Source organism: Prosopis cineraria, unplaced genomic scaffold, assembly GCF_029017545.1.
Source record: "Prosopis cineraria cultivar Desert tree isolate PC_DT_omini unplaced genomic scaffold, ASM2901754v1 PC1024, whole genome shotgun sequence".
Taxonomy (NCBI): domain Eukaryota; kingdom Viridiplantae; phylum Streptophyta; class Magnoliopsida; order Fabales; family Fabaceae; genus Prosopis; species Prosopis cineraria.
In genome coordinates this window covers 1-24,007 of record NW_026556349.1, presented here as the reverse complement: position 1 = coordinate 24,007, position 24,007 = coordinate 1, and the positions used below count along the sequence as shown (strand labels likewise).

General features: G+C 35.4%; 3 protein-coding genes across 3 annotated transcripts; 2 read left to right on the top strand and 1 right to left on the bottom strand.

Moving 5' to 3' along the window:
* Positions 1-515: 515 nt before the first annotated feature.
* Positions 516-6,798, bottom strand: LOC129299072 (uncharacterized). Its single transcript, XM_054937511.1, has 5 exons — positions 6,425-6,798; positions 4,738-4,799; positions 2,988-3,078; positions 2,272-2,374; positions 516-2,185 (listed from the first exon to the last, which is right to left on the bottom strand). Exons 1-5 carry the CDS (start codon positions 6,499-6,501, stop codon positions 1,514-1,516), a joined length of 1,005 nt encoding a protein of 334 aa, XP_054793486.1. The 5' UTR covers positions 6,502-6,798; the 3' UTR covers positions 516-1,513.
* A 7,888-nt stretch (positions 6,799-14,686) lies between these two features.
* Positions 14,687-18,667, top strand: LOC129299070 (uncharacterized; the record flags this gene model as incomplete). Its single annotated transcript, XM_054937510.1, has 9 exons — positions 14,687-14,740; positions 14,823-14,903; positions 15,023-15,088; positions 15,194-15,262; positions 15,367-15,435; positions 15,569-15,634; positions 15,865-16,467; positions 17,076-17,147; positions 18,248-18,667. Coding segments are annotated over 9 exons (1,311 nt in total), but the record flags the coding sequence as incomplete, so codon positions are not given.
* A 4,608-nt stretch (positions 18,668-23,275) lies between these two features.
* LOC129299069 (beta-amylase 3, chloroplastic-like) lies at positions 23,276-23,908 on the top strand (the record flags this gene model as incomplete). The annotated part of the gene is given in 5 exon segments (XM_054937509.1): positions 23,276-23,294; positions 23,297-23,431; positions 23,434-23,557; positions 23,669-23,853; positions 23,856-23,908. Coding segments are annotated over 5 exon segments (516 nt in total), but the record flags the coding sequence as incomplete, so codon positions are not given.
* Between the last annotated feature and the right edge of the window lie 99 nt (positions 23,909-24,007).

The window sequence follows — 24,007 nt, the reverse complement described above, 5'->3', positions numbered from 1 at the left end:
GTTTCCCCTTACAAATTATTCAAAGCATGATTTTAATTTTTATGAACGATTGAACGTGAATTTTTATCAAGAGAGTGTGAAAGATGGGGGGAAAAAAAGGTGACTAAGAGTGGAGAAATTTGCACCACGTATCACCCATGTTGAAAAGTAAAATAAATTCAGATTGTGTTGATTACATGATGAGCATTTTCCCACTCTGGATTGGCTCTTCTTTTCTTTTAATGGCTCCTTTCCCTTTTATGGTGGGCTAACATTATTATAGTCTATACTCCATAACGAAGCAAACTCCTGTGAGAGAGAATCATTATTATCATCAAGGGATTGACAACATTGAGCACCATAAACGTGGGTGGGTTTGATAAAATAAATTAACAAAGACTCTTTGAAAAGTGGATGTTTCAGATGAGTAGAGCCATTGATTGAAACTTTAAAAAGTATTAACAGCCTTGTTTCAAGGGGAAATAATGTAATTAAAAGTTTTATACCCACCAAGAAAGTAGTTGCGGATCTATGTAGAAGAATAAAGCCAAGGAAAAAGCACTTGTCCATTAAGAAAACCCACAAAGCAAAATATACAAGAAGATGGAATTCTGTGGCAATGGTCTCAACGGCTTGTGCCTTTGGATCCCCATTGTAGAAAACCAAATAGTCGTTTGAATCGATTGTTTATCTGTTTATTTCTTCCAAAGTCAAACTAGATTTAACCAAAACGAAAGGCTGCCACAGCACATATAATTAAATTTTAAGCACCCGGCTTCCAGTGGATCAAGCTATCGCACATTGCTGACGATAATAGCATCCATGATTGAAGGTTTTCCCCTTTATTTGTCCAGCGTTAGAGAGAGAAAATGAGTGGAGAGCACATATTCCAATGGGTTTCTTCACTTGAAATATGGTGAGCAGGGCAATCCAGAGACAGAGTTGGCGTACGTTACAGCCGGCTTTTTCATCACCTTTATTGGGTGTTGTCATTGACCCATTATCTTCGCTCAATGAGGGTGTCCTACGACAGTAAGCAGCTTTACGCATTCCCTTCAGAAGTCAAATTTTAAGCAAGTCATAAATCCCAGAGCCTATGGAGGTGTTCCAGCTTGGAATGAGGGAGACAGTATCAGGGGCCTTTATCTTTCAACCTCGAAGTGACCATCCGGCAGCAGACACAATCACCCTTCTGCTCAAGTGTGCATACATTGTGCATCGTTCTTGCTTGTTCTGCCGTCAACCACGACCAGAATGAACATGTACCGTTTCCCAACTAGTGATACTGATTCAACTTTCTTGTGTTGGCGCCAGGAGGGGGGGTGGGCAATACCATAAAGACAACTAAAGCAGCGTCATTTGGCAGATAACACCACATTACAGCATTAGAGGCAACATACAAGTAGATAACGGAACTATAAACGTGACGTTGCCAAACAAGATGAAGCAGCGGTCTCCATATTATAATGCAATAAATAATACAACATAGACTTCTATTTATCTAGCTGAAGCCTAAGTATTCACAAATCTAGCCTCACAACTGATCGACATGCTCAAGGGAACCAAAGTGTTTGTCTATGTTGTTGAGAGTTTCTTGATCAATTTCTCCAGCAACAGCCAATTTTGGCAAGAAATAATCTAATTCTTCCGCTGATGCCAAATCACCTTCTACAGTCTGCTTGTGCGTTTCTTTGTCTTCAAATTCCGGTTTCCTCGAGCCTTCATCCAAGTTGATGAGTTGAGACTTCATTCCCAAGCATGATTTCAAATCGTCCTCGTTCCTAGCTTTATTAATTTTATCACAAAGATCACTTATATCTGATAACCTTTCAGTCCTCAAAATTTTTGGCCTTTTTGATGCTTCATTTGGTTCTTCAACGTCACCGTTAACAGCGCACTTCAGAAGCTTCTTTAGTCCCTCATCCACAATCTGTCTTATTCTATTTCTCACACTATCGCTTCTTGTTGAGTTAGATCTTAGAAGCAAGTTCAACCATGGGATCATCATCTCGCTGTTCCCAGTTGAAGTCAGATTAAATACCAATGCAGAAGGTGAATTGTCTTCCAGGGACTCCACAGATAGAACTTCTTCCAGTAAAACTACATTTTGCATGTATCTGTCAAAAGCATCATTTTCTACTTCAATGTCTCTCTCCGTATATTCCTTTAACTTGGACAATCTCCATTTATTAATGATTGCAGCATCCTGTAATGATTCTTATCACTTCAGTACAGAATACGACAGCACAGAACAAGCTCTCAAACAAGCACATTTTTATGATTTAGATTTACCTTCCTAGTTAGTGGCTTCCTTGACCGAAGTGAAACATGTAAATTATTGAACTGGGTAAAACTGTTGGAAAGTTGTCTAAGGGATGCAACTCTACTTGAATTCCTGAAATAAATATATCAGTTTTAAAAAGGTCCTCTATCAATAAAAGCAGGAAAGGCACTTTAATTGCTGAATGCGCAACTCAAAAATAAGTGATTTGACAAGAAGATATAAACACTGCCAAGAAGCTTGCTAGAAAGACAAATGAAATCTCAGGAATAATGTTGCAATAAGAAATTGGTATGATGTGAAAAATAAAGGTGTTGGACAGAAAGGACATACAAAAGATAGCTGTTTAAAAAGAATATATGAAAGATATAGAAAGCATTCAATAATTTTCACCCAGGAAAAAAGAAGGCATTACTTGATTCTTTTATAGCAACAAGAAACACAGATTCTAGTCAGATATCTGAGTTTGGAAACACATAAACAAATTAGAGCAATTACTGAATAGCATACTTGATGTCATTAACTGTTGTCAAACAAGAAATCCAGCTGCGCTTTTATTTAAGGCACTCCTGAACTGCAGGAAAAAAGAGGGGGGGGGGGAACTTGCCTCCTAATTTCTGAAACGGGAAATTTCAGGGAAGCCAAAATGTTTAAAAATGTAAAATCATAAGGATGGGTGTGATGCAAAATTTGGGAGGGAAAAGGGGAGTTGCCACCCAGAACTTACGATGATGCAGATGGTTCAGAGGATTGCTGTTCAAGTGGAGCAGCACTAGAAGATGGTGACTTGTCAGGAATAGTTGAATTTGCTTTCAACACTGCATTAACCAAAAGATATTAAAAATGAGATTAAGACCAAAATATGGAAAATCATTTAGGGCACTAGAAAGTAAATAGATTGCCAACAGAACAGCAGCATTTGGTTTTTGTTTCTTTTTCTCAATTCATCTTCTTTTAAGGTGGGATAGAGTTTTACTTATGCCAGTCAAAGGTAATTGCACTTTATACAACAAAAATACTACAAAATAATCATCCCTAAATACTATCTGTTTGCATGAATTGATACCATGAACTTTTAAAACATCATGTAGGGCAGGAATGCACCATAATTAGATGACATTATGTTACAATACTATCAATAACATCACTGGCAATAACTTTGGGTATAGACTACTGGAAAAAAGAACGAACACCTCTGTTTAGGGTGTAAGACTAAGATAGGTGAGATTGCCATAGGTATGAGCTGAGAGCTATGCACACAATACTTGCTTAATGGGCAGAGGAAGGATGAGCATGATAATTTCATTTATGATCACTGGGAGTATCAACAGTAGTCCTTAAAAGTGCAATGAAAGCAGTGCAACTGGAGAGTGAGACAGACAGCAGGACTTGCTAACATCAATTGAGAGCACATGAATGGAAAACAAATGCAGCAAAGCAAGTGACAAGGGGAGATTTATATGACTAAAGGGCACTGCAATGCCCAGGAAAATGTGAAAGAGACACAACCTGACAAAGTGGAAGTTAGCGAGCTAAGAAACTAGTGAGTGGATCAATTGCTCATGGATAGTGTATAGTTGCTTTGATATAAACAAGAATTATCAATTGGTGGGTCACTTCAGAAGAACAATTAAGTAAGTAAACAGATAACAAGGTGCATAGGCATGATGGATAGAACGGGAAAGAAAGCTATAGGTGTACAAAGGACAAAAAGGCAACATGGTCACTTAACTGACCTTAGGATTAGTGTTTCTCAACACTCACAGTGCCTATGGGATTTCAGAAAAGGCAATGCTTACCTGTGTTATGTAGCCTAATGCCTTAATCTACTATCTTAGGTTGTTTCCCAGAAGGGAGATGATTTTGTTCTGAGAGAACACCAAGGCTGGTTGAAGTTGACGTTTACCAGTGACTGTGACTCTACAGTCTTTGTCAAAGCTATACTCAGATGCTTCAAAAAGATTGCCTTGGTCACAAGGTCAAACAATTTTATATGTCACGACTTGCCAATAAAGAAGAGCTCAAACCAATTTTGAAATTCCTTGGCATGTGATGTCGAGATAGCAATGTAAGGTGAGGTTTGCCCTCCAAGAAATTAGCTCAATTAGAAGGAGATGAATGATCATTGCAGCCAAATAAGGCAGGCTAAAAGTTCTCAATGGTGACTTTGGGATGGCTTCCTTCCAAGAAATATTCTAGAACAAACAAAATACTGGCACTAGTGGCTTTAATGGGGCACCCTAGACGGGCTGGAACATTCCCAATGACTTTGTTGAAGATTTTGATTCCACTTTGGATTCTGTAAAGGCTCATGCTTCAGCTTATGCAATTTTAACAAGGCACAGGGCGTATCATGGGGTCATAACACACAGTTCCAGCAACCCAGAGGGAGTGCAGGGGAAGAGATATTGCTTGGTATAGTTAAAACATCAGAAAAGGAAATTTAAGAAAGCATGGTGTTTGAAAAGATAACACACCATGAATATGACATGGATTTTGATTTCTTGAACAGCAGCTCTTGCATGATTCAAATGGACACCTGCAAAATTGATAAAACTCATCAAAACAATATAGAATGAACACGATCATCTCAATTTATTATGACCGTATAGCTTCCAAAAGTAATAGAACTTCCATTGTTTCACTTCCTCTTTTGGAAATTGTGTTTCTCTGCAGGCCCACAGTGAAAGATACACATCAGGACCAGCAACAACATAGTGCCTGAAGTTAATATCTTTGCACACTCGTTACGGAGCTTTTCTGTTGACTTAGATTCCATCCATTATAATAGTAGTTACATTGTTTTTCATCATATCACCTATGACCGGATCTAACCTCAGAAGTCAGAAAACACTCCCAAATGTTGTAAAAAAATTAGTTTGACCTAGCGTTACTGTAATTTACGATTAAATGAATTAGTGAAGCAGCCCATGCACATTATCAACAATATATTATCCTAGCAAATACTTAATCATAAGAAAGCAGCAGCATGGAAAAAAAATTAGCCTGATAGAGCTCTGCTGCTCTATAATAACTTATCAGAAAAATAAATGGAAGAACTGACCAAACAAGGGAAATTCTAAGGTTTTGATATTAATGCATAATACCGAATCAGTGTTACAAAAAGGGAAGTCACTGATTCTGGCCAAAACCCTATTCCCTAATGCAGATACTAGATTACAGCAAAAGAAATAGAAGTAACATAACAGATCCCTCACTGGTGTTCAAGAGACCAGCACTCTCCTCACTTATGTCTAACTCTCAAAACATGATCTGAGTGCCAACAAAACAATCAACAAAATATTAAAGCAAGCCAAAAGATGATCCTAGCATCTAAACTGAATCTAAGCCACCCCACACACATAATGACTTAATCCTCATTTGCTGGACCCACAGGATAATATTTCTGATCTGCTGGATAATTCTTTTCTACTCCCTGCCCCTTCCTTAATTTCTTCTGATTTGTCTGAAAATATCCCGAGGTTGCATCATAGCCATATTTGCCAAATGCAGTAACATACATATGCCATCATTGAAGTTTACAATGACCTTCGAAGGACTTATAATTGCTGTCCATTTTATTGTTTGTTATGTATAAATATGGTTTTATTCGTCAAATTACCCAAATTTAAGTAAGCAGAAAAGCAATCTATAAGTTCATGTGTGAGCTTGTGATCTACTGGGGTTTTCTGGGTATGTCACTGACCCCAGCAATAAACGTTGGCCCTGTGTAATCATTAAAGATAAATTCTAGGCGTAAGCAAATAAAATCCATGCGTCCTATTATCAATACTTCTGAGCAGTTAATTATTACTAGAGCCTAATGGCATTGTGTGATCCATGAAGATGAGCTCGCTTAGCGGTGGAATAAGAGTAGAAGACTGCTGCACCTTATTTCATCCTCCTTATCAATTTAATTTGTTATGATGGCTAGGGCTACAAGCATTGTATACTTTTGAGTGCTTATCATAACATCTCTCGACTATTTTACACTTCACTGTATACTGTTGATTACTGGTGCCCCGGGGCCTTCAAATTCGTAATTAAAATTCTCTATTTTATTTTTGGTGTCCCTCAACACACTCGTTGATTCCCCACAATTATCCATTTGCAATATAAATAAATTCAGACAGCAGATCGGAAAGAGTGACAAAGAGAACTAACCTTGAACGAGCAACATTACCGCATTGTTTACATTTAGGCTTATTATGCCCACGTTGGGATTTTGGTGGCGTGTCCATACGATACCCCAGACTAGCAGCCAAGGCTGTTGGCTTCGCGGGGTGGGGGGGGTGAGGCAGCGGTCAAGACCGTGTCGTTGCTGCTGTCGATTGCCGGCGGCGCTGCCGCCATAAGTACGAGCTTTGTTCTTCAAGAGCAGCGCTAGATGAATCGAAATTTCAATTGAACCAGGAAGAGCAGCCCAAATCTGAAACTTGTTGGCTTCATTTTCCCTTCTCTCAGATTCGTCGCTCTTGACACCCCAGGACATTGATCTTAAGATTCCAGACGCCGGAACGGCGAAATTCGGGGTTCGTTTAGCAGTTTGGGCTTTGTCTCTTTTCTTGGGTAAATTTTTGGGCCTATCTTTGTTAGTGGTTGAGTTTTCTTTGAGAGGCCTGGCCAAAACTGATTTTTTGGGCTCCTTAAAAGCACCCACGGGAATTGAGCCCGCTATCTGCCCTCTTGAGCCCCGATGGTGAGGGGGAGAAATACATCATTTAAAAAAGAAAAAAAAAAGAACTCAATAATAATTTCTCACCCAGTAAGGTGAACCAGATCGGGCAGGTGAACGAACAAGGAAAGTGGAGGATTTAGATAGATAAGCCAAGGTGAAAACTCTATCTGTTTAAAAGAGAGATGGGGAAAGTGTTCAATCAGTAAGGAAAGCTACTCTTTTTTATCAGGAAAGCCAAGTGTGGCAATCCGATCCCAGTTGATTGATCTCAACTTTACCAAGTCATGAATGCCATTCGTCAGACTTGAGCAGTAGGTTTCGACTTGGTCAGCTGTCTTGATGAAGATTGACTTCAGCCAAAGAGAATGAATTGACTTCGGGTTCGCACCCGATCAACGAAAATCCATCCTAAAATAACATAGATAATAATCTAAATTTTTCAGTGCGAAGATCTTGACAGTTTTCATTTTCAATTTGAGAAAGCACCCTTAAGGTGTAGTACCCAAAGAGCTCTACAGTAGTGCCTTGCGAGGTCGTAGAGCCGGTAACCCTCATTCGCCTAAGATCGAAAATGCTAATGTCCGGCTCTCTTTTGGCCCAAAAGCAAAGGAGAAAAACATAGGGAGGAGCACAATAGGAAAAAAGAAATGATGTAGAAGGAACACAAATTTATAAGATTATAGATTTAAAAGTTTAGTTCAGAAAAATACGATTTCAGCTTTTTCTAATTCCCATCATGGAATTAACAAACCTTCCATAGTTTAAAACTGCTCTGCAACTTGTCTTTAAAATTTTTGTAGCTGGGTTATTCAATTTTCACAGCATTTACTAAAGCTTTCATAATTTTGTCACGGAAATGTTCAACCAAACTTCAAATTTTCATTAGAGTTTCAAGATTTAAGTTATGCTATCAACATGTAATGGTAATTGTTCTTTGTAAATAATAAAATTACCAGACGTGTCAGAGATGTTGAGTCTCAAGAAATAACAAAGGATTCTTGAGCTTCCTTTTTACAACTTATTCAAATGTAAAGATGCAATGAGATTAGAATAACGAGTGTTTGATGAATAAAAAATATGTAAGGTATAAGATTGTAGAGGTTATGAAGTTAAAATTGATGCTAAAAAATTGTTTGGAAATACAAATTGAAATGCTAAGATGAATATTGACAATCGATTGTTGTTGAGTGTAAAATCTTCAAGTTAAATCGATAAGGTTACTCTTACCAATCCACCCTAATCTCCCAACAATAAGGTAAATTACCAAATTTATCGAAATTACACAAATGAGATCTCGAGTTTTCAAAGTTCAAATACCATTTAAAACATTTACCTTTCCAAATCAAAGCAATTAAATGCAGGCAAAAAAAGCATGGGATCCTTGAACAATTTAAAGCATTTGCATAAAATTTGAAAAACAATAAAAATTGCGCAAAAAGGAGGCATGTGCCGCGACTTATTACACATGTGCCACAGCTTGTATGCCTCTATACCATATGTCACGGCTCAGGCATCGTGCACTATGGCACATGACACGTATTTTGATTTGATAGCAATTAGGGAGAACTTTCGTAGCGCCACATTTCTCCATCTGATGTCCGATTGAAGTGATCTAAGTGTTTATAAAGAGTTTTCTCTTAGCTTTAATTAATGACACTGATTTCACAATCATAATATTTCTCAATCAAAATTTGAATACTCATCTCAAAAACCTACTCCTTTTCAATCTTATCACAAAACATGCATTCCAAATTCACATTTTAAGTGCCAAAAGCCAATTACACACTCTAGACTTGACCCAGAAGACTAAAACGGACTTGTGCAATATATCATGACTCATAAATAATAAATACATCACATTTTCAATACTTAATCCCTTAATCTCAAAAACAAAAAAGGGAGCTCCAATTACACAATCTATCAATTAATTATCATCAATCACATGCCATACACAACCCTTGTTTGCACTAGCATTTTGCTCTAATATAAATTTCATAATCATACGTATACCATGTTAGGGCCAAAAATGCATAACATAATTCAACAATCACATAGTACAAGTAAGTCAAAATATGAGTTTTTTTAAGTTGGCAATATCAAATAAGATTATACACATTAATAATCTAAGAGAAGATGAGGCCTATAGATAGGATAGTAATTCTATGCCTCATTTACATGTAATTATTGAACTTCACATATCACATGATCACTAAACTCCCTACAATACACAATCATTGAACTACATAAACCATAACATAGAACTTCATAAAACACTATTTTATGGGACTTTTCACACTTCAAATAATTGAACTCTACTTTGCACGTGATCATTGAACTCCTTATATACATAATTCTTAATTTTCAAATATTAAATGCCACAATTGCATTTCAATAATTTCACAAAATAAATCATTCAACACATAAAAATGTGAGAAAGAATTCTCTCAGTTATTTCAAACATTTAAGAGATTAAAGGTTTACTTTTCAAATACACACTTCCAAAGCTTAGATGATGCCAAATACACTTACTTTATATTTAACCATAATATTAATCATCAATACCCCTTTTAAATAATTTTCACTATCTAATTTAACACTTTTTCACTCTTAAGATTCAATCCCTTCACATACAAGGGTACCCAATAGGCTTCATATCTTCCTCTAACTTGCATTAACTTTATTGAACTCTTAAATTACTATTAATGAAATCACATTGCCTTAACCATCTCATTAATAGTGGATTTTCATTCATTTATGGCCCCAACCAACCAAAAGCACATGGAATTATAAATGCTAGGTTTAAATAACTTAATCAACTCTTATTAACTTTATTTAAGTTAATGGGTTTAATCCCATAACCTCTATAGACTGAAAACCATCTTTTTCAACCAAACTCCAACTTTTCACCTAGAGAAAATAGAAAAGAAAGAGAGATTTAAGCTTGAGAAACTTACCACTAATGTTTAGAAGCTTTAAAACATTCTCAATGCTTTAATTCTTCAAGCCGTAATAGAGCTCTTTAGGTTCTCTTTCGCTTCTCCTTTGTTTTTCTTCTATTTTTTTAGTTTTGCCACTATATATCCATAGAAAAATGACCATGTATCGGAGCGGTGCATGGCCTGGAGAGGTCCTTCTTTGGCTGATTGCCTCACATGTGCTACGATGGATGGTCCACATGCCGCAGGGTGTGACACAGACCTATACCCTTTAGATTTTTTTCCTTTTTTCGCATCCAAGCAACCTGACATTACTTCGAACTCATATTCAGGGTTAGAATTACAATCAAATATGCCCGTTAGATTTTTCTGGCCATACACCTCACTAATAAACTTAATCACCTAGCTAAGCTTAGTTAATCAGGCTAAAATTTTGAGGACATTACATTGAAACTCCTCTCCATGTGACTTTCTCTTCCTTCTATAGTGATTCAGCTGAAGCAATTGCCCTTACAGAATCCAGAGCTTGTTCATAAAATACCAACGATTCAATAGCATGGCCCATGAAATTTGTGGCATGATACACTATATCCCCTTGATAGTCTCGTATGTAACACACAAAAATTTTTTTTTATAAAAATAATTTAACTCAACCATAGTTGGGTTACAGCCACCCAACACTTTTTTATATCAATAATTTCAATATAAAATATTTTATAATTGGCTTCAACTCACACACTATAACATTTCAGATAAATTTTTACCTCTCATATGCCATTAGGCTAAATCACATTTGTCCATCCTTATACTCCCAACAAGTAAACTAAATCACATTTGTCCATCCTTATACTCCCAAAAAGTAAAATAAGCAATTTAGTCAATTTTCAACACAAGCCAGTTATTTGACCTTATAATTATGCCATTTTAAACAATCCAAAGTAAACCTAATATTAAAATTACAGTCATCCAAATTGTACCAAAAATAAAAATAGTTTGAAAGGCATGATTACATTTATATATTCATATAATTGACAATAAACAAAAAGCCCTAATATTGGCAATATAACACATTATAAATCATAAATTAAATACCCAAAAAGAGATAGTGGATCTATACCACTAAGCCTCTGGGACTCTTCCACGTGTCACTCGTGGCTCTTCTCTTGAAAATTGTTAACCACATAATGAGACTCAAAAGTCCCAGTAACCAAAGCCAATTTATGATAGTGTATACAAACAGTTAAGTGTGTGCTTACTAAGTGAGAATTAAAAATAATATAATTTCAACAAATATAAGAAATATTACAATACACACAAATAACCATCCTTATATCTCTCTATTAACCTCGAGCCGTAGCCCTCACTCGGTACTAAATTACTCGGCCAAAGGTAAATTAGCCCGAGCCCTTACAAGCCACCTATTGAGCTCCAATAGGAGCGTACCACGTGGCACATAAATACAACAATAATAGCAAGTCTCCCAACACTTCCCACAATAATCAAACAAATTCATAATAATATTGCACAATTATACAATATTAAAAAATTCATAATTTTCTCAATAATCACCCAATTAATATGAATTAACACTAATCACAAATTAAAAGCATAGTTATCTTGTGGCTTTTTTAATAAATTATTCCTTAAAATTTCTCTCTCACCACAATTTTCACCAGTAATACAATCTACAAATAACATATATTTATAAATATTAGTTTTAATTTTTTAAACTAATAAAATAATTCTAATAATAGAATTAAAAATATAACATAATTCCTAATCTCAATCTTAATACAAATCTATAGTTAATACTATTAAGTAAAATTTTTAACTCCTTTTTTAATTATCAATAAACATTAATAATCTAAAAATTAACTTCTAAACTAATTTCTATTATCAAAATTTTCTTTTTATTTCATAAATTCGTACCTAAAATACCTAAAAATTAAAAATTGAGTCTCTAGCTTAGAATCATAATCCTATAACCATAATAATTCATTTCTCATCCCAAATAATCATCTAAATCTCAATAAATCAATATATATTTTCAGATCTAGTTTAGAATTTGATCCATAAGCCACAGATTCAAAGATCATCAATAAATTTATACTCTAGAACATTTATTATACTACTGACAACCTCAAAAATCATATTTATTCAATATAAATTCATCCCTCTTCCAGATCTTAAATTTTCTACCACTACAAACTCAAAAACCAAAGAAAAAGGATGACTAAGAAAAAATTTTAGAACACTTACTTAGTCTTGAAAAGCTTAAAATCACACCCTAAATATCCTATTAAAAACTGTTACCTTAAAACCCAGCACCGGTGAACTTGGCTCACAGATGCTCTCTCTGCCTCAGCTCACGCACGAAAGAAGGAATGAAGAAATGAAGGAACAGGTGAGTTTTTATAAAAATTTAGTGGGTCCCACATCTTTTTTTATTATTATTTCTTCTTTTCTCCACGTTTTCTTCCTTCTTTCCTTCCTCTTTCTCATACCTTTTCTCTTTCTTTCTTTTTATAATAATAATAATAATTTAATAATATTTTATTTATTTTTTTAATTAATTAATTTTTTTTAATTTTTTTTAATTTTTTTAAAATTATATCCTAAATTAGATTTAATAATCATTTTCTACTAATTTTCTTACCTCTAAATATTTTTTAAAATTTTTATTAATCCAAATTAACTATTAAAATTTAAATTGGGATGTTACATCGTACGTCTATCCTTAATCTTAAGGGTTAAGTTAAGCTTGAGCGTGATACATTTCTTCTTATTTACAATGTGTAACTACCAGCTCATGTCCCAAAATATCTATAGATGAGGATTGCGATCTTGCAAGATTCAAAGCTCATTAAGACCAGAGTCTCATGTGAGGCAATGATCTAGATAATGGTTCCTAGTTACGGGATTTAAAGATCGGAACTGATTCGATCAAATTATTTCATCATGATATAGACCAATCTTATCATTATTGAATCTCTTGCTGGGCCAACAGTTCATTCACCCATCTCTTTTTTCACTTTAGCAATTGTACCCTTTTGAATATACGTCGTTTCAATTTTACCCCAAACAATAATTTTTGGTCATCTGTTGATGTTGTTTGAGGCTTAGTCATTTTCTACACTATCATAAATTTTTCAACTCAATGCCATTTTTCTCGTATGTTTATAAAAAAAATAAAAAAATGATAAAAAATTTCATTCACAGACCTATACAAACAATCTAGATACATAAAAGTATTATGAAGTTGTAAATATCTTAACCAACTTTTATTGGTTTTGATGAGATAGTTAAAAGTGTAAGATTTAATGCCCATTTAGTAGCAAGGAATTGGGATGGGGCAAGTGAAACCAATATCTTTGTTCGTCTAGTACGATGGAACCTAATTTTCTATAAAACCCACTTCCAACAAAATCAATGGAATAAGGTTCCATGTCTTGCCTAATAGAAATTGGTTCCATTTTTTCCTTAGACTTGTTTACCCTTGCCTTCTCCTTCCTTCATCGTTCTTGCAAGCTCTAACTCACCCTTCACCTCCACCAATGACAACAACCTACCAGTAGCAACGACGGTAATGGTTAACCACTACTATAATTCTTAATGATGGCATATCAAACAGATATGAAAATCAGATTTGATTCTTAATGCCAATCCTCCACCGACAATGCATGGTCTTAAAGATCTTCGGCAGCTACCATTATGATTCTTCACTTGAAACACTACCTTGAAGAGCACAACCATGCAAGCATCCATTTGAGACAAGGCTCACAGTTCTAGGTTGTGATCTTCATCTTCTTCTCCAACATATAGATCTTCATCCTTTTCTTCCTTGAATGTGTTCCATGATTTTTAGATCTTGTTATATGAAATATGATTTTTATGATTTTATGCTTGAATGGTTTAACATTTGAGTATTGTAATATCTTTCCCGTGAATTTTTCTTCTTGAACAATGATGTTTTTTTTTTTTGGCTCCAACAGTGGTTTTCCATGGTTTTTTGGTTAAATGTATTTTGATTTTTTTCAAAATATAAATATAATATTAAATAAATTTTTTATCTCATTTTCGTTGACATATCAAACATACTTTTATATCTCATTTTTTCCTCTATTTTCACTTGCACTCTAGTTAAAAATATTTTTTTATATGATATCTCTCCCTCTCTCTCACATACACACTCTCTCTCTAATCCTATATGCAGGGAAGAAAGAGAATTTTTTTAGTATTATTCATAAATTACGTTATTAAATTTTTATCATAAATTTTTTATTTACTTTTCATTAAATATGAAAAAAATATGTTATTAATATATATTTATATATATATTTAATAAAAATAGACATGAGCACATATTTAATTTTATACATATTTAGATATTTTTAAAATTTTTCTGGATCATAAAAAAAAACTTTTTAGAAACAGCTTATATTAGGGGAGAATATATATAAGCTTGTTAATTTAAAATAAAGAGTTTGCATGTGGCCCCGTCCGAAATATACTCAAAATTCTCTATCTTCAACACGTGTATCGCCCTTTCTGTCGGCGATCAGATCAAGCGCGTTCAAATTTTTCTCAAATTATTACAAGCTTGCCAGGCCAAAGATATTACTAACTTGCCATTACCCGCCATCACTTCGTCTTTATGACCCCATCTACTTCAGCCAACCACTTCTTCAACCCCTTGAGTTGCAAGGTGTACTCACTCACATTCGCGCACTCGCTTTCTGCAATCATCTCGCTGAATATGGAGGATCTGATTAAGGGCTTCGCCGGGGCTGTTCTTGATCGCCTCGGCAATGACGAAGAACCGATTCACTGTCCCGCAACGAACGCTCTAGATCCACTTGGGCCGAGGTAGTTGGCTCTACTCTTCCGTCGAATCAATGACTTAGTATTTTAAGGTCGATGTTTCTTTGATCGGCGATAAAATGTGTAGGTTGTGTCCGGAGATCAGGATAACGACGAAGGCGGGGGTGATCGCAGACATGGGTACGGTGGAAATAACTGGAATAAAGAGGTTTGCGCTTGGACTTGGTTTTGGGATCGTGGACGTTGTTTTTTTTTTTTTTCCTTTTGTGATATGAACTTGAAGTTTTCGAAAATAAAATTGTGATAAAATGCGAATTTGACTGGCAGGAGCGATCTCGTCCTGAGCAGGAGTGGGAAGTTGACAGTTCCAGACTTTCAACCAGACCCCACAAGGTGAAATCTTTTTTTCTTCAAAAAAAAAAAAAATCGATCTTGACACTCTAATCTCACAACTGATGTAGAATTTAATTTATATTGACATCTTTTCGGTGATTGCAGGATCAATATCGTCCCGGGCAAGAAAATAGGCAAGACGATATTTACAAGACTTCGTACAAGCCCCATAAGGTGATCTATTTAGTTGGTCAAATAGTCATACTCCTTAAATTGTAGAAAAACACCTAATTGCGCGAACTATATTGTGTCTTTGTTGACAAATATGATCATTTCAGGAACAGTATAGTCCCCAGCAGGAGAAGTGGGAAGCTGAGAATTGTAACACTTCGAGCAGACCCCAAACGGTGAATTTTCTCCCCTTTATCTCAGTTTGAGTTTTAGCTTTTTCGCATGCGTTGCATTTTAGAAAGTTTTGAGTAGGCTCCTTGCTTTTTTGTCCCCCCAATTAAAAAATATTTTTATTTTTATTTTTCTCAGCTGGATGAAGAAAATGACGGTGGATGGCAAAGTGTTGGCAAGAAACCTCCAAGGAAGTCACACAAGGTTTATTCTAAATGGCGTCTAGGATGACTCTTGATGATTCATTTTAGGCAAAAGACATTGAACTAGAATTATCTCTTTTCTCTTGAAATGATTTATTTTTTTGGATGCTGGTAATGTTGTTACCAGGCATGATACGTTTAATCAACTTAGTCAGTGTGGGATGCAATCAGTCCAGATTACTTCATACTGCAAAGCTCACTGAAAAATGTACCCTTTCAACTTGTTGACAGATTATAAAGGACCACTGGGGTGGTTATAAAGTACCTGCTGACGAGCAAGAATACTCAAATGACATTGAAATTGGTGCCACTCTTGAGCCCTCTGAAGACGAACTTGCTGATTTGTCACAAGCTTGTAGTAAACTTTGGGATCTTGATTTGGCCCGTTTGGTGCCTGGCAAAGATTATGAAATTGATTGCGGTGAAGGGAAAAAGGTTTGCCAGAATGAAGATATGGCACAAGGGAACCTTTTTACCTGGGTTTGTGATGACGCGTTCAGAAAGCCTACATTTGCTCGTTTTTGTTCACTTCTAGATAACTACAATCCTCAGCAAGGATACAAGGAAGTTGTCACATCTGAAGAGAGACAAGAGCAAGCTGCTTTCATAGAAGAAATCTGCAGAACAGCACCGGTCAAATATCTTCATAAGTATCTTGTATCAAAGGGCATTGCATCGGGGAGTTACCAGGATTTTAAAAGAATGATTAACAGTCTTTGGTTTGAACTTTATTGTCGAGGTGGTACTTCTTGTTCTTCTTCTGCATTTGAACACGTTTTTGTTGGAGAAATCAAGCAAAATGGAGAAGTTTCTGGCTTTCATAACTGGCTTCAGGTGTGTGACCTTGTATTTCCGCCCTACTTGTTGGAATGTATTTATAACTGATGCCAAATAAAAGGTGATATCAAATTAGGAATCGGGATATCATATCTGAGTCCCTTATCAACCATCACTTTGACATATAATCAAATATTGGAAGGGTCATAAATAAGCCAATTGTTGGATTGTGGATGTGTCCTTAATACCATAGGTAATAGAACCATCCACTGGTATTGTAAATAGTAGTCCATAGAGCATAACTTAGTCAACACTTCAGGTGATACCTACCAGCAGTCTTGTGTTGTTGGAGTTGGCTGTATCTACACTTTTCCTACTTACAATGGGGTTCATGCTTGTAATATACGGTATTTTTATTTGTGAATAGCCTGTTAACATGCTGCTTATCTACTGCTCTTTACTCGGATCTGCTGATTAATTTGCTTACTTTATTTGGTAATGCTTCTTTTCATCAGCTTTCTACTTCTTTGTGCGTTTTGAAGTTATTGAATGGACAGATTTGAGCTGATAGTTCATAGTTTTGTTTTTTAAGTTTTATTTTGTCTTTATCATGACATTATATTTATTTTTCATTTCACTTATTGATTAATGATGTATTTGAGCAGTTGTACCTTGAAGAAGCAAAAGGGAGGGTTGATTATCAAGGCTACATCTTTCCTCGTAGGCGGGGCGATATTGTCAGTGACTTTATCTATGTGCATGCTCAAATTCAACATTTAATGCTGAGCGTATTTTTACCTGCATCTACAAGAATTATGGGATTAAATCTTGTCAAAATATTTTCGGACACCAAACTCATTTGGTTGATCTATATTATATTTTCTTCATCCACATGGTGGCCACGTGCATTAAGTGCTAAAAACTTCAGGAAAGTTGCATTAATCAGTAAGACGAATGTAAATTTCTCTTGCAGGACCTTGCGAGAATTAATCATCCTGTTTAATATGATTATGATAATTCAAAATCTACTTGTATAAAATTATTGAGTAGACAAAGAAAAATGATTGGCAACTTGAGTTAAATGAATAGCTTCTAGATACATGCTAATTCTTAGGTCTTAAGTTGAATGTCAGGACTCAGGACCTATATTTTCTGCAGTACGCGAAGCAATAATAAATTTAATCTATATTCTAGAATACTTTCAATTAGCTATGGTGTCAAGGATAGTATGGTGCTTGCTACTGTTTGAGAACTTTATCTACCAGAGTAATGGTATGCCTTAATGGAGTGAATAATTAGTGACCGAGCTGCGGGAAGCCAGAATTGTATAATATCTTAGTTCAATGTGTTATGATTATTGTTGTAAACAGATTAAGGCTCCTTTTATTTTACCAAAGATAGCATGATTGTGGAAAATGTTTTCACTGGAAATTAATTTCCCAGAAAACATTTTCAATTAGGTCTATGTTCTTTACGACCTTTTTTAATTGAAAGCATATTTTGAAAATGATGAAACTTCTTATTGTTTCTGGTGTTTATCATCCAAAAAGGATAGCCATTAGCCTACTGTTGCTAGAATTGTTTCTCTTTGGACCAGAGATTTTTCATAGATTGTTTCGCTATGTATGGAATGCTAATTTTACTGCACTAAATGCAAGTAAACTTTCTGCATTATACATCAAAATCATATAATATACTTTCAAATAAATCATTTTTGTAAAATGGCATAGCCTCTATGATCATCTTTTTATTTTGTTTGGTATAACTTAGTATTTCCTGATTTAAGCTGCAACCATGACATTGTAAACTTCTAGTATTTGCTATTGTGTCCTTGCAGCCAGATTCTGAAACTCAGCTGCTGACGATTCAGTTTGAATGGAATGGAGTTCTGAAATCTTTGTCGAGCACTTTCGTTGGGGTGAGCCCAGAATTCGAACTTGCCTTGTATACTCTATGTTTCTACGTGGGTGAGGAGGATAATCACATTCAGCTTGGTCCATATTCAGTTAACATCAAGTGCTATCGATTTGGTGACCGAATCGGATCTGTTTTTCCCCTCGCAGAATAGCTGAATATTCATCAATGCACATCTTATATATTCTTATTCGTCCAAGAGATAGACCTTGCAGTTATGACTCTGAAGGCTGTTGATTAAATATTACAAGATAGTTGTCATATAAATATGGAGAAATTGGTGATCAGAGGCTTCAGGGAGATTCATTACATTCCTCTGATTCTCTCTTATTCCATCTGGAAATCAGGTTTACAAGTATATGTGATGGTGTAGAATAAATCGATACACTAGATATCCTAACTCCTAAAGAATAGGATCTAACTTTTAAATTCAAGTACAAGGTAAATAAGATATCAGAATAGGATAAACCAAAAGAAAATTTAAAAGATATATGTTATTATAGGATACAGAAGATTCCTTCAGAATATTCTGTTCTTGCTATTTCACAAGCTTCATCTCTACCTTGCTGCTAAATATCTTAGTTGCTCGGTTTGCATAATTTGCTGAAGTGGGAACCAGGCACGTGAAAGCGATAGATCAATCTGAGAATCCTCCACGGATTTTAAACTAGTATTCTGATCATTTGCATGTGCAATTCGCTGCGAATTCGTATGAAAATATCTGGGGACCCTGAGGAATCCCGCCCCCCTCACCCCTTTTGAAAACCCTATTTTATTTATATTTTAGTAGTATGATGTATTAGTGTGATTAAAGAGATATTACCTTAAATTTCTTGCAAACTATGCCAAAGCCCTCACCAGTTACTCACTACTTGCTATCTGCTTAGAGGCTAAGCAATTATAATTATCACTGTAAGTCAGAAACTATATTTCCATGAACAAACTATTTCCTTGACTCGGGTGCTGATGCCCGGATAAATTGAGAGATAAGACTAAAATCATATTAGATTCAGTTGCTATAGTTGCAGAAGACAGTAGCTATAGAGTACAAGACATTAAGACTATAATTAGTACTTGAGATACATCAAGAAACTAGAGATTGTATCAAATTCCGTTGGATCAAGAATCATTGCGCGTGGTTTCGAAGCTGGTGAAAGGCAGATAGCTAGCAAAGGACTACCATATAACAAGCAAAATTTGAATGATGCAAAGCTTACAGGATTGGTGGATGTAGGGGACCCTACTGCCCCTATAGCTGCTGCTTATCTATAAGTCAATAAGTGCAGAGATAAGCAGCAGCTTATCCTACACGTGGAAATAAGAAAAAGTGCATCAGCTTTTTTAATTTTTTTTTGGGGTGTTGTGGGCAGATACAATGAAACTCAGTAGATTTTCTTTAAGCTCTGTTTGGTTCAAAGAGAGAGGAGGAGAGAGAAGGGGAGGAGATGGAGGGGGAGGGAGAGGAGGGGGGCTCCTTCCTAATTTCGGGGAGAGGTTTTGGAACCAAATAACGCCTTAGAAAAATGGGGGGAGAGAGAGAGAGAGAGAGCAAGTCTGATTGTTTAAAAAAGAAAAGAAAGAGCAAGTCTGATCAGTGATCCCATTTACCCATAACTGCAAATCCCATCCAAACTTGAGTTCTGAATATTCATTCTTCTGATATTTTGAGATTGCTTGTACACATATCACACACACAAAGATGGCTTTGTGCCTACATATGACAATTTGTGATGTAGAAGGGAGTATTAATTATTAATAGCGTTTAAAATGTTTTCAAACTTTGTATTGATTCGACACAACAACAAAATTATCCACTTGTTTTTGTGTTCCTTGAAGTTGCATGCACATCTTTCCCACCGGGGTTTCCGGTTAGTTGATTTTTCTTTCTTAAAAAAAAAAAAGTGGAAAGAGGAAGAGGCAGAAACGTTATTAAGAGATAAGGATTCATTTCGGCCGCAGAAACATACAATGGCAGGGCTGTGCATTACAAGGACAGCTCAGCTAATTAGGACCTTCCTACAATACACTACAAAACATCATCTGTCTGTTAAAGCTCCTTCAAGATTCGAATTAACAACACGACCAACTTGTCCCTCCATTTCTCTGTCCCACTTCAGTACTTTCATTCCCTTGATGCTGATGCCTTCAACTACACATTGCTTGATCAATTTTTTTTTTTCCTAATTAAGTACTTGGTTTTGATTCAACTAAGCATGTAGATCTATAAATATTATAACAGTCTAAGAAATAGTATTATCTCCTGAAACATACTAATGTCTCCAGTTAATATATGATTCACCCAAAAGTTATGATTAGTTTGTCATTTCTTTAATTAGCAATGGGGTAATGAGATAACTCAAAAAAGTGCAGAAAATACATTTCAGTTCTTTCAAATCTTGAATTTAGCAGATCAGCAGGCACATGCAGTCACTAATCTTTGCAGTTACAAGAGAACTTAGTGGTAGATATTCCAGAGAAGACTTTTAATCTGATCCTATCTTCAGTTATACAACCACAAGGTGTTCATTAGTCAGCAGTCAGGTTCTAATTAATGAGAACCCCAATAATGCTACTGTTAATTAATATAGCAAGTGAGACTGGAAAAGTCGCGTATAGATTTGAATACTTGAGAGACACGCTGAAACAAGGGTACAAGAATAACAAAAACTACAAAATGAAAAAATAGCACAAGACTTGCTGCAAACCACACATGTCTAGGGTTCCTTATCTTGAACAAGTTGAAGCAGAACCAAGAGAATTTTTTTATTATTATTATTTCTAAGATATTTTCATCCACGAAAACTAAGTTACAAGACGCAAGGCACGCGGCGAAAACAAACCAACCAGTTCGTAAAGCTGACTTGGTGGGGTTTGTCTAACGGTGGCAACACAATGCCACTCATAAATTATCAATCGGGTGAGGGAAAAATGAGATGCTAAATTGATGCCGCTTGCTTCTCCTGGGAAAGGGAAGAAAATATCAAAGGGTTTGCATCATGTCAGGATATTTCGACTATCAATTCTTCTCATTTACTTTTCTTTTCTTTAGACAATTCCGTTATTAATTTTGATCAGTCCAATGTCGTAAAGTGGAATTAAAATTGGATGACCAAACAACGAAAGTTACAGTCAAATATTTTATCATGTTTTATGAATCAAACTGATCCTCAACCCAAGCGCGGAAAAAGCTAGATCTGTGGGGGGACCATTTTAAAAATTTAATGCGTGTGTATTTATATTTTATTTTTTAAAAATAATTTTATAACTTATAAAATATCATTAAATGAAAAAATTGTTTCATATTATATAAAATATTTTAAAAGCCATATTTTTGAATTTATAATTTTTTAAAAAAATCATTATATAACTTGCCACTTAAAAAAAAAATTAAAGAATCTAGCTAAAATGCATTTCAAGGGATGATAAAAATAATTATAATAAAAAATTACTCCTCGTCTTTATATAAAAAAATTTTTTAGAATTTTTTTTATTTCTAAATATAAAGGGCTGTTAGCATTTTTTAATAAATGGACCATTATATCCTTATTAAATAGAAAGAGAAAAAAAATACTCTTATTAATTTACTTTGAAAAAATTATTTTTATTTACAATAATTAGGAAAAAAAATTGAAATGTTATTGTGGTTTTAATTAGATAACCAACTTTTATTAATTTGCATAATTATATTAAAAAACATCTTATATATAGAGATGAGGGGAGTAAAATTGAAATGACCTTGTTATATGATATCCTTGCAAATAAATATGTTCTATATCAATATATAAACATCACTTATCATAATACTCCTCTAATCCTATTTTAAAATAGAGAGAGAAAAAAAAAATTGATCTTATTTATAAAGTACTTATTTTCTAATAATCATTTTTACATTTTATTTTATTAAATATTTTAAATAAAAATATTAATAATAAAATTTAAGAATATTTATTAAGAATAAAAGTAAAACATTATTAAATTTTAAGATAAAATTAATAAAATTTAAATTTTTTAATTTTAATAAAATATATTAAAAATAATTTATAAATAAGATTCGCAACAAGCTTTTAACTTTTTGAGAAAAAAATAATAACAACAATAACTGGGCCCACCTTTTTTCCCCTCACCATCCACTGCTTCCTTCATTCGCCATTGATGAGAACTATGATCTTCAGCAACAGTAATTCACTGAACTAATTCCTTCAATCTTCCCACATGCCTCTCCCCCTCCAAATCACTTCACTTCCTTTCTTCTAGAAATTTTGGCGAGGAAGTTTTTTTTTTTTGGGGGGGGGGGGGGGGGACGGCCCCCTTCGACCCTCTCAGTTGAGGACACAACCATTCAAACGGTTTAGGTGGTTATCCGTTAAAAATGGAAGCTTGAGAAAAGTTTTGGTGAGGTAGGGAAAGGAGAAGCTGAGGTGGAAACCACGTAAAGAAAAAGGAGGAATGAGGAGAATCTCAATCCATTCCAAATGTGAGCCGACTAGCTTTGATTTTTTGCGCTTTTTTCACTTTTCGAAGAGACCCCACCAATTTTGTCGAGTTCATCAGTTCAGTTCCGAAATTAGAACTATTTCTTTCCCCATAAAGTACGGCTTTCCAAGTTGAGTAATTCTAATTCCACCACATGTGCCTACGTCTTCCCCTGCAAACACAAAAATGGCTCTAGCATTTCGTTCTTCAATTTCTTTCATCAACCAGAAAGAGCCCAAAGCTCTCGACGACGTCGTCTCTGCTTCAGTTTCCTTCGCAAAAATAAAGCCATGGCTCCGCCTGCAAGCAAGCACTCACCCTCGATGCACGAATCACCAGCCAAACGTGACAGTCATCGTCGTCATCATCAGAGCAGCACTCGAGCCATCATCACACGAGGAGGAAGAATGAGAAGGTGGAGAAGGTGCACGCGCCTTCGGCTGCGCGTGGTCACAATCACAGCAACCACAAGGAGTGGATGAAGGTGCCGGTGTTCGTGTGCTGCCATTAGACACAGTGACGATGGGAGGGACTTTGAATAAGGCGAAAGCGATGAATGCGAGTCTGGTGGCTCTCAAGAGCGCCGGAGTTGAAGGAGTGATGGTGGATGCTTGGTGGGGTTTGGTGGAGAAAGATGGCCTTTGAATTACAACTGGGATGCCTATGTTGAGCTTGTCAACATGGTGCACAAGCATGACTTGAAGCTTCAGGTTGTTATGTCTTTTCATCAGTGTGGAGGCAATGTCGGAGACACCTGCAGGTATATCCGTCTCTATTTCTAAGTTTCCTACGTTTTCCTGTGTAGAAATATAGTCACCAAATAGTACTGATAGTTTAAAATAAAACGAAAACAAAGTTATCCAAATTGAAGCATAATATGTGGTGAACATGGGAATTTTCAGCATCCTCTGCCGCCATGGGTGCTTGAAGAAATAAGCAAGAATCCGGACCTGGTTTACACCGACAAATCAGGGAGGAGAAATCCTGAGTACATCTCGTTAGGCTGTGATTCACTGCCTGTCTTGAGAGGAAGGACACCGATTCAGGTGTACGGTGATACATGAGGAGCTTCCGTGACACGTTTAGAGATTACTTGGGCAGTGTCATTGTGGTAAGTAAACCGCCTTCTTCGATCTTCTACGATTTTGGAATCAATTAGGAAACAGAGAGTGAAACAAGCTCAGTTATAAGTTCTGTAGCTGCATTCTCC

Bases quoted from the DNA above. Each gene is read 5' to 3' on its own strand.
- LOC129299072 (XM_054937511.1), bottom strand. From the start codon at position 6,501: ATGGACACGCCACCAAAATCCCAACGTGGGCATAATAAGCCTAAATGT. The intron at 2,375-2,987 runs GTAAGTTCTGGG...TATTTATTTCAG, and splicing joins TCTGAACCATCTGCATCATC to GAATTCAAGTAGAGTTGCAT. The intron at 2,186-2,271 runs GTAAATCTAAAT...GAATCATTACAG, and splicing joins GGAAGCCACTAACTAGGAAG to GATGCTGCAATCATTAATAA.